This window comes from Epinephelus moara, chromosome 6 (genome assembly GCF_006386435.1).
Source record: "Epinephelus moara isolate mb chromosome 6, YSFRI_EMoa_1.0, whole genome shotgun sequence".
Classification (NCBI taxonomy): Eukaryota; Metazoa; Chordata; class Actinopteri; order Perciformes; family Serranidae; genus Epinephelus; species Epinephelus moara.
The window spans coordinates 9,821,970-9,834,250 of NC_065511.1; the positions used below are offsets into that span (position 1 = coordinate 9,821,970).

General features: G+C 40.8%; 1 protein-coding gene across 1 annotated transcript; it reads left to right on the forward strand.

Moving 5' to 3' along the window:
* Positions 1 to 4,066: 4,066 nt before the first annotated feature.
* On the forward strand, positions 4,067 to 11,128 carry LOC126392417 (polyadenylate-binding protein 1A). Its single transcript, XM_050047800.1, has 15 exons — positions 4,067 to 4,918; positions 5,219 to 5,412; positions 5,604 to 5,719; positions 6,467 to 6,606; positions 6,713 to 6,807; positions 6,974 to 7,111; positions 7,526 to 7,621; positions 7,772 to 8,044; positions 8,850 to 8,940; positions 9,052 to 9,174; positions 9,290 to 9,432; positions 9,601 to 9,685; positions 10,175 to 10,305; positions 10,528 to 10,618; positions 10,756 to 11,128. Exons 1-14 carry the CDS (start codon positions 4,726 to 4,728, stop codon positions 10,615 to 10,617), a joined length of 1,908 nt encoding a protein of 635 aa, XP_049903757.1. The 5' UTR covers positions 4,067 to 4,725; the 3' UTR covers position 10,618; positions 10,756 to 11,128.
* The last annotated feature ends 1,153 nt before the right edge of the window (positions 11,129 to 12,281 follow it).

The window sequence follows — 12,281 nt, forward strand, 5'->3', positions numbered from 1 at the left end:
AACTCAGCTGCTCTATTTTCTGTGAAACACTACAAGAATAAGTGAGTCACTCAGATGTTGTGGCTGGGAGCAGACGAGGACACAGAAAGTCCTCTCTCCTTACAGCACACCAGTTTGATTCTCCAATGCAAACCCCCTGCTGTTGCTGTGGTCAGTGATGTCTTTTGTTCCTTTTGTAACATGTCCTCAAACTGCATCATATAGACTTGTTCTTCATGGAAAAACCAAAGCTTTCCTCATAAAATGACCAATACAAGAACCACAGTACACTGCAAGCACACAGGCAACACACTTGAATGTGCTGTACCTTTGAAGACACAAGACCTGGAAAGTCTACAACTGCAAAATCTCAGTCACCTCCAGAAGGCTGAGCTAATCAAAGACAGCATAGCAATAAGGTGGAGCCAGTAAGCTTGCATCATTTCCACTGCTTGAATGAACAGCAGAAGAAAAGGAAACTTAAAAACCAGTTGCTTCTCCACAGTTCTTTGGGTGTGTCTCATTGCCCTGACTATGAGGAAGGAGGGCACTGCAAGGCCACCACAGAGGAATGTGGAGCTGCAGTGCCACCTCTTAAACCCTACCCATGAGTGAACAGAAATACAGTAAATGGTGCATCCTCTGCAGGGAAGAGTTTGCCCTCAGTCATTCTACACACAAGTGTAATCAAGGCAACACATTCAACTGTACCCTGTGGGTGATGCATAAAAATAGGCTCTGACATTTAACATGCATTTATTAGGTAGTTAAAAGTTCACATATAAAAGACATTACTGTCATGTTTTTTTTCCAAGGCCCTGCTGGAATACACGTATCAAGCACCTTATGTGTCAAGTAAATCAAGATCAGTTGTATTAGACTGGATTAGAATACAATTTCTGTGATAAGACTGGTTTACATTTCTGCAGGTGAACTCTTTAACTGTCCTCTTCAAAGTAACACTAAAAAACATACTGTTATGTGGAGGTAACACCACTTGAGGTGTCCACACACTTACAGAGAGGGTGTGATATTTGGCAGAGCTGACTGTGGCTGCCAAAATAGATCCACTTTTATTTCAGTCAAGGTGAGTACCACATGACAAGCCATAACAGTCCAAAGTATGTGCTGGAGACACAAATTGATTTTATTTATGTCCACAGACAAGGGGAGGATATTCGACAGAGCTGATGCAGCTGCCAAGAAACAGAACTACGTCTAAATTACTTCCTTTCAATCTATAGAGAAACAAAAACGTTCTTACAGAGGGGAACTATGCCCATTAAAAGATTTCATATAGGTTATTCCTATGGTCTAAGACAGTCCAAAAACATTAAACATGAACAGATTCCATGAACTAAGAGTGCTACAACTCAAATTTATGATGTCATAGGGCATGGGTCCTCAACAGTGGATCTGCGACCCCTAGGGGGTCCTCACAGTTACTGCAGGGGGACGCCAAATTACTGTTTGATTTTAAGTTTTTAAGGTTTTTTCTCTTTTCCAAAAATCAAAATATATTGGAAAATTGACATATCATGGATCCAACATATTATTAGTGAAAATAAAAAGGCACATTACTAAAAAAACAAAAACACTGAATTAACAGTACATGACATTCATGGTTGTATGCACCACACAAAGGCATTTTTAGTCATGGCACTAGGCCACCCTATACATTAATGTAGGCCTTGTTTAACATGCAGCTCAATTTTATATGTGTAGGAGGGGTCCCTGCTCCATCTCGCTTTCAGTAAAGGGGTCCTTGGCCTGAAAAACACTGAAGACCCCTGCCATAGTGTATAAAGTCTGGAGCTGCTTACCTGACACTGAATTGGGAAAGATGTTATAGACAGTGGTGTAGTGCAGGCTATATGTAGGTATATGGGGTATATTCACCTCTTTTTTCAGGCCATTTACAGTATGCCCACCTATATCCACTTCCTCCACAGTATGTGACAAAATCAGGATACTTACTTGATCCCCAGGGGAAAATTGTGACATCTACCCAACTACTAGAAGTACACCTACCTCATCAATTACCAATACACTGTTTGTATATGACACTGATACCCCTTTTCCACCAAATGAGCTCTGGTTCTTGAGCCAGTTCTGTTCAGGATTCTTGGACCCTTGGTGCCATCTTGAGAACCAGCCCGCGTTTCAACCAGATTTGAGTGGAACCACTGCAATCAAGGATGTGTAATCAACAGAAGATGTTGCACAATGCACAATGGAAGTAAACAGTATTAGTAAAATTGTTTACCTGTGAAATTTTGTTACAGATATTTGTTTTTACCTAAAAAACAAGCACGGACCAATTGTTAATGAGACCACTTCACACTTTTTTCTCTGAAGATTTCTCACTTGACTTCTCCATTTTGCCATCTCCATCCTCTCTTTCCAAACCTGTAGAATATGACACACCCACTTATGTTGTCACAGTTTGGACTTCAGGTCAAGAAAAAACTCCTGTTTTTTTTGTTCAAGATGACAACCCGCTTTTCTGACTTTGAAACAGTTTATTTTTGGTGGAAATGCTCTGAACAGTTCAAACATTGGTCCGGTAACAAAAAGGGAAACAGGTACATGTTGGTGGCAAAGAGGTATGGGAGAACCCAGGGGCAATGTTCTGAGTATATGGGTACATTTTCTATTTTATAACTAAGACCACTACAAAAGATTAAAGCTCATTTGGGTATAAAAAGGAAAACAAACATTCTGTGGGTCCAAAAAAATCACACTCCTGCTCATTAAGTAGCAGCTCCAGACTTTTACTTGATGACATAACAAGTTTGACACTTTACGTCTCTGGTGTCTGTCTTGGAGAAACAGCAGCTCATCTTCACAATTATTGATTGAACTTCCTGAGGTCAGCAATATATTGGAAATTTTAATTTAGCTGGTGTTCCCCTTTAAATCTATTTACTCTGCAGTTAGGTGTTATTTTTTTTAAATATTAACCAGAGAAATAATGTTTTTTAGAAGAGAGGATTTCATGACACTAACTCCAAGATATTATGTAGATAATTGTTAAATGGATAGTTCTGCTTTCTTCATTTTGATTGGATGTAAATAGCTTTCATGGGGAGATCAATTGCAACAAATGAATATTCTTTCATTAAGGGACTGTACTTAACTGGGAGAGGAGTGAGATGGCTCAGGCGTGACTTGTTTTTTTTTTTAATTATTTTTTTATTGTAGCCCTTCCCAAAGAAATGCATGACCTCTGCTTCACCACAAATAACCATATATTCACACCAAATGTAGGCATTGTAGCCAATGCAATGAGCAAACATTACGAGCTAAACACAACAAAGGCAATATATTAAGCAACTTGGGACAGTGGATGTTATTAAAATCAAAAACTTAACCTCTGATGGTTGAAAGTTAAAACTTGAAAAGAATGAAAGAATTTGAAAATACGACAATAATTTCTCTTTTTCCCCTCTTTTTTTTCTTTTTTTCCTTACAGTTTCTGGCTGTGATATAAATGGTGTAATTTTGGTTATTATTTAAAAAAAAACAAAAAAACAACAACAACATGCCTTTTAAACCCAGCATCAGGATTTTGGGTTAAGAGGGTATTTAAAATAAATATAAAATATAACCATTTAAAGTTGGACGTTCCTCCACTAAACCGAAATAAAAAACACAAGTCCCTCCCCAGTGCTTAACTTTTTTTGACAACCTCCCTGTTATGCCCCCCTCCAAAAATAGATAGATAGATAGATAGATAGATAGATAGATAGATAGATAGATAGATAGATTAAAGGTGATTAAATTAATGAATAGTATGCTATAGATATTAGGGTCACAGTTTTGCTGTCACAGGGACTTTAGAAAATAGGGCAGTGAATATGAGTCAGGCTATTAACCCAGCTGACCGTCGACACATTTCTTACCTGTTGCAGACGCCAACATTAAACGAGCACTCTACATTTCAGATTATTAAAGAGAAAATTATCAGTGTGATGCTCGAAATTAAGTGAAATGTGAAATATCGCGAGATGAGTGACGTCACCCTTGGTGATGAACGCGCCGTGGTTTCGACTAGAATCGGGAAACAACCTCCGCCGACCTTCCTTTCATTCCCGTAATCCGTCTGCGTAGGGTGTGCTCCGGAGCTAGTCTCGGCACACATTTTATTATTATGAAACAAACCAAAAGCTAGAGAGCACACGCAGACATATTTTTTTAAGAAAAATAAAAATCGGTGAAGCAGGATTTCATTTGCCAACCCAAGCAACGCGAAGAAGACGCTGCCTTCGAAAAAGAACGAAAGACGGAAACGAGAAGAAACGTTAGCAAGCCAAGCCGTTAGCGTCATTGTTGAAAGCGTGGGTGATTAACGTTAGTCAGTTATATTGTTAACCGCTTATTTCTCTCTCTTAAGGACTTTGTCATTCTAGTCATAATTTTAAATGATAACAATTGTTTCGTTTACTGTCGGAAATTAGCTTATCAACTGACTGTGACAGACTACATTTTCAAAATTGTGAGCACTGCGTACCGCAACGGTTAGGCCACGCTCCGACATTTTGCTAATCGGCTAGCCCACGTTGCTAACTGCTCATATAGCTAGTACATGTTTCTGAGCTAATATTTGTGAAGCCAGTGAAGAGACAGGGATAGGAACCTCTCTTTATAGGAGGACGGTATTGGCAGTGATAGTTATCGACTAAATTTCTAGTCCGTTTAACGTTAAACCAACAGTTGTCGTTTTGCCCGTGAACACGCATCGCCATGAATCCCAGCGCGCCTAGCTACCCAATGGCTTCCCTCTATGTGGGAGACCTGCATCCAGACGTTACCGAGGCCATGCTCTATGAGAAATTCAGCCCGGCCGGGCCCATCCTATCCATCAGGGTGTGCAGAGACATGATCACCCGCCGTTCCCTCGGCTATGCCTATGTCAACTTCCAGCAGCCCGCCGATGGTAAGTGTATCATAACGAAACCGCAAGGACAGCTTACGAGGAATGTGGCACCTTGTAACTCCATTTTGATCGTGTAACGTTGTGTGCCATGTTACAGTACCTGTGTTATAATTGGCACTATTGGTGTTTTAGTCAACACGTTGGTGTGACGCAATATCAGATTAACGTTAAGTATCGAACATGTCATGCATCTGTCATTGTTTAAGTTCTGTAGAGGTACAGACGTAATGTTAATAGATGAAATATAAATCAGACTTCTAGTGTCAAAAGAAATCTTAACACTTCTGGGCCTGTTTTCAGCTGAGCGAGCCCTGGACACCATGAACTTTGATGTGATCAAAGGCAGACCCCTCCGCATCATGTGGTCTCAGCGTGATCCCTCATTGAGGAAGAGTGGGGTGGGCAACATCTTCATCAAGAACCTGGACAAGTCCATTGATAACAAGGCCCTTTACGACACCTTCTCTGCATTTGGAAACATCCTTTCATGCAAGGTAGGTGGAGTAGGATTCATTTTGTTTGCCTCTGTTTTTGTGTTTGAGTTGTTTACACACAGACCAGTAATTTGCATGACTGAAGATTGCACCAGATTGAAACTGATTGTGTGTGCGTGTTTGGGTGTGTGTGTTTTTAAATGCATGGTGTTTGGGATTGTCTTGACATGCTCAAATCTCCCCTCTCCAAGGTGGTTTGTGATGAAAATGGCTCAAAGGGTTACGGCTTTGTGCACTTTGAGACCCACGAGGCTGCTGAGCGGGCCATTGAGAAAATGAATGGCATGTTGCTCAATGACAGAAAAGTGTAAGTGGGACTACAATTACTCTCGTATAAACAAATATTCTGGGAGAGTCAGATTAACGTGAATTTTACATCTAACCCAAAATTGTGTTTAACTGCATCTTGTCCACAAACCCATTTCCAGTCATGCCCAATGTACTTTCTGTTTTTATAACACCAAGTAAGGAAAGGCAAACATCCTAGAGAACTGGGCCAGGTTGTAAACACCATAAAGCATTATAAGTATGGAACGTACCGTACAGTATTTGGGTGTTTTGTAATTAATATCTAAGGGTTTTATTGTTATATTAAACACTGGGAAGCACGACTATAGGCGGCCCAGTTTACCATTGCAAGTTAGTGCCATTGAGAACAATTTCTGTGCTAATTAGATTGAATTCAGATTTTCCCTGCAGTCCACACTGCATATTACGTTCACTTGTTGCCAAAGCTTGTGTTACCACCATATTTAAATGCGTCCTCTAAGGTGCTATTAGCAGTTTCCATTTTGACTGGCTTTAAATCCAACAACTAGTGGTGAATGACAGCCATGTCAGGTATTTTCATCAATCTGAATAACTTGGTTGGAGAAGAATTTGGTCCAACAAAATACAGTAGAGGAAAAATTCCCCATAACAGCTTGGGAAGCACCTCTGGGTTGGCCATTGATATTCCAGCAAAGGTTATTGGAATATCACTGTTAAAAGGAATTAGGGTATGTCTTGTTCTGGTGTACGTTACTGGTTCTGATATTTTTATTTTGACCAACAGATTTGTTGGACGCTTCAAGTCACGCAAAGAGAGGGAGGCTGAGCTTGGGGCACGTGCCAGAGAGTTCACCAATGTTTACATCAAGAACTTTGGGGAGGACATGGATGATGAGAAGCTGAAGGAGTTGTTTGGCAAATATGGTACGACAATGATTTGACTTCAGAGACACAAAGTGTTTTCAATCAAACATGTCACCAGTGTTATTTTGGTTGTTGTTTTGTATTGATTAGCTGTTGTATTTTGTAGGACCATCACTCAGTATCCGGGTTATGACTGATGAGAGTGGCAAATCCAAGGGCTTTGGTTTTGTCAGCTTTGAGAGACATGAAGATGCACAGAAGGTAAGGATCAACCCCTGGTTCTCCTCTTAGGGGGCATTGCCCCATCAAATGTATCTAAATTATTGGAAAATGAAAATGCACTGATTTTTCACTGCACCTCTGTTGATGATACAAACATGGCTTCTGCTTAGTTAGTTTCAATGCTCTGTTGTTTATGTAATTGCAGGCTGTGGACGACATGAATGGTAAAGAACTGAATGGCAGGCAGGTGTATGTGGGCCGCGCACAGAAGAAAGGGGAGCGCCAGAATGAGCTCAAGCGTAAATTCGAGCAGATGAAACAGGATCGCATGACCAGATACCAGGTTTGTTGGCCTACTACGCTGTCGTAGTGATTTCATTCAACACACATTTTTAAAGGGCAAGTTATAAGCTCAATTTAGTTTGGTCACACCAATTTCACAAATTAAGTTTAAAAAAAAAAAAGCACTCTGAACCAATAAACACCCCAAACTTAGTGATAAGTTATTTCTTAAGAGGGCATATCTTGTCTATACAACACCTACTGGGCCTGGTTGTTCAAATTCTGAATAGCAGTGATATTGGTGCAAAAGCTTGAGGAGTATAGCTGTGTCAGCAGCGCAATTTTATGCCATCCATTTTACCTAGTCTGTTAGCAGATACAATCATGACCTGCTCTACAAGACTAAAAGCTGATTCGAATTATTACTGATTTGTTACACAACATTATAATCTCTTTGTCATTTTCCATAAACCAGGGTGTCAATCTATATGTGAAAAACCTGGATGATGGTCTAGATGACGAGCGCCTGCGTAAAGAGTTCTCTCCATTCGGAACCATTACAAGTGCTAAGGTAAAGACTTAAGTACTTAATTTGTAATGCTGCAGTGTTTCATTGCTTGACTTCAAATTGAATTTGACTGCAGTTGTTTAGATTGTAATGTAGTTTTATGGTGATAAAAAAGATGGTCATTAGTCAAATGCTGATCATGTTCTCCCATAGGTGATGATGGAGGGTGGTCGCAGCAAAGGCTTTGGCTTTGTGTGCTTCTCTTCCCCCGAGGAGGCCACTAAAGCTGTGACAGAGATGAATGGGCGCATTGTTGCAACAAAGCCACTGTATGTGGCCCTGGCCCAGCGCAAGGAGGAGCGCCAGGCACATCTAACCAACCAGTACATGCAGAGGATGGCCACAGTTCGCGCTGTGCCCAACCCGGTCCTCAACCCATATCAGCCTGCCCCACCCTCAGGCTATTTCATGGCGGCTATACCTCAGGTGAGTCTCTTACCCCCATGGCCAATTTGCAGTGTATACACGACGTACATTGTAGCATATTTGATTACCTTGTTGCTACTTAAAATCATGCTACATATGCCTGTTTTCCACCGCAATGTACGGCTCGACTTTACTCAACTCACTGTTTTTTGGCTTTCCATTGACAAGTTGTGGACCGTACCTGGTGCTGGACTCCGTTGAGGTTCCAGTCAAGTTTAGCCAATACTAGAAGGTCGAGTTGTAAACACTTCAGACCACTAATTGGTCAGAGTCATCACTAGAATTGTCACTTGTGCAATACACTGTCCCGTGTCCTGCACAAGTTTGCCATTTTTAAATAACAAAGCTACCGTCAATGGAGACCACAATTTTTTTTGTTCGCTTGACCAAGATTTTAAAAAATGGCAGCCAGCACAACCCTGCCATGGTCAGTTTACAAGGTGCAGATATGTGTTGCGGATGAAAGGATCCAGTGTTGACAAAGACAGCAGTTTTATGTGTTGTCACTATGACAATCAACTAAGAATCCCACATATAGTGACGGGTTTCTATCAGCAGTGGTAAATCCAGAAATGTACCTGGTACCAAAAGTGAGTCGAGTATATGTACAGATGTATATTGGGCATATGAATAGCATGATGATCACAACCGGGACAAGCCTCAAAAACAGATTTTTTTTTTTTCATATAATCACACTCACCGGTGTAAACGGTTGGATGTAAGAAAATGGATAATAGGAAAAAATGTTTCAGTACCTTGGCTTTAAGAGACTATGTAATGATATATCTGTCTTTGTCCCCATCAGGCCCAGAACCGTGCTGCATACTACTCTGCCAACCAGCTGGCCCAACTCCGCCCCAGCCCCCGATGGGCTACACAAGGAGTGCGTCCTCAGCGTAAGTAGAAGCATTGCATGTGATCATTACCAATTATTATAATCAACAGTTTGTCCACTCTGTTTATTGGACTGCAGTTTGAATCTCTAATATTGTTGCTTCTTCCATCAGACTTCCAAAACATGCCCAATGCTATGCGCCCATCAGCTCCCAGGCCCCAGACCTTCAACACCATCCGTCCCACCGCCACCACCAACACCCAGGTCCCACGCATGATGGCTTCCCAGCGTATGCGTACGTATTTCAGCTTTCAGAACACAGATCTTCTACGTTTTGTTCACCTGTTTCTGCTTGTTAATCACTCAATGCAGTTTTGATGAAGTGCCTTTTTCTCCTTCTTGTACCTCAGCCACCCAGGCCCTCAGCCAACGCCCTGCCAGTGCTTCAGCCACTGCCGCCCCAGTGCGCGCCATGCCCCAGTACAAATATGCTGCCGGTGTGCGCAACCCCCAGCAGCACATGGCCTCCCAGCCACAGGTCACCATGCAGCAGGTGGGTGGCCCATTGACCTTAATGTCTTCAGTATAAGGGACTAAAAATTTGATATCGTTTCAATGACAGACATGGATATCACCTTTTTGTTTCTGAAAGGGCTCAAATATGCCAAGATCAGTAACCAGGACTTGTCAAGAAGGATTCTAATCTCTTTTCCTTCTTTAGCCTGCTGTCCATGTCCAAGGACAGGAGCCCCTGACTGCCTCTATGCTGGCTGCTGCCCCTCCTCAGGAACAGAAGCAGATGCTGGGTAAGTTCACCATGTGCTTGAAGATTTACAAGGAACCAACAAACTGTTTTGAACATGTAGATAGAATAGCATTCTTCCTGCTGACCAAGTAATTTGACACATAAAGAGGAAAACTTCACCCACAAATGAACTTTTTCTCGCATGCCTGTATGGTGAATGAAGAATCTCTAAACTGAGACAAATCTTGATTAACTGAAGTATAGAGGAGGCCATTTAACAACAGCCAAACTACATCAAATCATCTATTTACAAACTTGTTTCTCATTTATCCAGCCATATACCCAGCTCTTCCTAAACACATGCATTTTTGTTAAAAACTTATAATATGTAAAAGTCCTGGCATGAGAGGGAAAAGTTCTTCACAAATTTAAGGTAACACGGAGTGAGCAATTGTTTAGCAAATGGTCATTTTGTGGATGAAGTATTCCTTTAAGTCTAGTTTCATACATTGTAAATACCATAGTTGTTAATGACTTTTTCTTCTTTCAGGTGAGCGTCTGTTCCCCCTGATCCAGAGCATGCACCCCAGCCTGGCAGGCAAGATCACCGGTATGCTGCTGGAGATCGACAACTCAGAACTTCTCCACATGCTCGAGTCACCTGAGTCGCTGCGCTCAAAGGTCAGTTAATGATTAATCTATCGGATAGATCTCCGGAAGCCTGTTGGTCTTGGTAAATTTCTCCTTTACCAGTTTAAAAAAATCTTTTCCGTCTAAATTTTCATGCCTGGTTGCAGCATCTTCACAAAAAAGGACTCAATTGATTAACTGGTCATGCTGCTTGACGGAGATCGCTTGTAATGCTTCACATGCAGTGATTTATTAAGTGTTTGCTTGTTGCAGGTGGATGAGGCTGTTGCTGTGCTTCAGGCCCACCAGGCCAAGGAGGCTGCTCAGAAGTCTACCACTCCCGCTGGTGTTCCCAGTGTCTAAGGTGTGTGTGCGCGCAGGGATTTTATTCTTATGATAGAAGTATTAGATAAAGCAGATGATAGGAAATTATACAGAACATGTCCTAAGTAAATGAAATACAGTATAAGCATCGACATTCTTTCTTTGTTTGTCTTTCAGATTGAGCATTTTGAAACCTGCTTCACCGATGGAAAAAGAGAAAAAAATATTAAACATTGAAAAACCTAAAACTCTGAAAACATCGCAAAATGATAAATTATTTCTTAAAAAAAGAAGAAAACTATTGAATCTGCCAGGTCTAGAAATGGTTTGACTAGACCTTGATCATAAACAAAAGTTTGTTGAAAAAAAAAATAGCAAAATAGAGAAAAATTGAGGTTATAAATCTGAATGCGTTCCTCTGTTTTATGTCATTTTACTGTGTCAGTGCTCAGAGTTATCAGCCATGTTTCAGGAAGGTGGTTGCTGAGTATTTTGAAAGGTGATTTGTATTGTAAACTGCTGGCTGTAATAAATTCTCATTCAAAATTGATGCCTCTCTGTTTATTTCTCAGTGTTAGTGCTCCCATTTATTTTCTTACCTGCAAATGGTGGGGCAGATATTTTCCTGAGTGTGTGTGTATGTAGAGTCCCAAGTTAATGGTTATGCAGTGGTTGCATCTCAGAGCACGAAGGACAGTACTGGTGTCTTCCACCAGATGTCACTGTCATTCAGTTACTCTGCAGATCACAGATGCATCACCTTGGAATTTTGATGCGTGTCCATAGATGTGCTTAGGCATGCAGTACAATATACAGTAAAAAGTTCTTATGCTTTCATGTAATTGAGCTTACTGTGGACAGATAAATCACTGTTTGGGGAAAAAAGGGCTACATTGTGTGCTGCTCTGATTCTCACTGATGATACTCAATATTTACAGAACATTAGACAGCTTTGCATAAATGTTTTTGTTGTGTGTTCTATCACTGTTACTTGGATTATTTTGAATTGTAATCCACACCATATTTTTCATTGTTTTGTGACACTACGAAATGTTGGGTTACATGTAACTATTTTTCAATCTGTGCCTTATTGTCTATGTTCTTGTGTCTTAATGACAAATGGAAACTTCAGTTTTTGAACCGGTCCTGTTTTCAGCGAGAATGCTCAGCCGGCGGCGGTAAAACAGGCTGCAATAACCACTGTGGGAATGTTTGCACCGTCAATTTCCAACAACTAAAAGTGCTTGGTTTTGCCACTCACTGGCTCAGGTTATTATTCTAAGGTTCTAATAGCACTCTGGAAAGGATCCCCTCAGAGAAAGACCTGTTTGTGGAAGAGTATGATCCTTGGAAACAGTCCTGAAATTGCTGTTGCCAAACCCATCAGACTCCATTGAAAAAAACAAACCGTAGTTTTAGCATCCCAAATGAACACTATTTTAAAAAGCTGGTCATCGTTGGAACAGTGGAAAGACAAACCAAGATTGAAAGTTTTGTTTTGTTTCTGTCCATTTTGAATGAAGTCTGTTTTTTAAAATGTTTATTTAAATGGAGTCTGGTGGGCATGGTGATGGTGATTTTGGGGCAGTTTACCTCAAACAAAAGGGATCTATATCTTTTACAAAAATGTACATTTCTTTAGGGACACTTTCCATAATGTCAGACACTGAAAATAACAATCTGAGCCTGTCAGCAGCAAAAAC

What these genes read in the sequence shown, in the direction of transcription:
- LOC126392417 (XM_050047800.1), top strand. Translation starts at nt 4,726, where the DNA reads ATGAATCCCAGCGCGCCTAGCTACCCAATGGCTTCCCTCTATGTGGGA. An exon ending in GAAACATCCTTTCATGCAAG is followed by an intron (nt 5,413 to 5,603) that starts GTAGGTGGAGTA and finishes CCCCTCTCCAAG; the next exon opens with GTGGTTTGTGATGAAAATGG. An exon ending in ATCGCATGACCAGATACCAG is followed by an intron (nt 7,112 to 7,525) that starts GTTTGTTGGCCT and finishes TCCATAAACCAG; the next exon opens with GGTGTCAATCTATATGTGAA.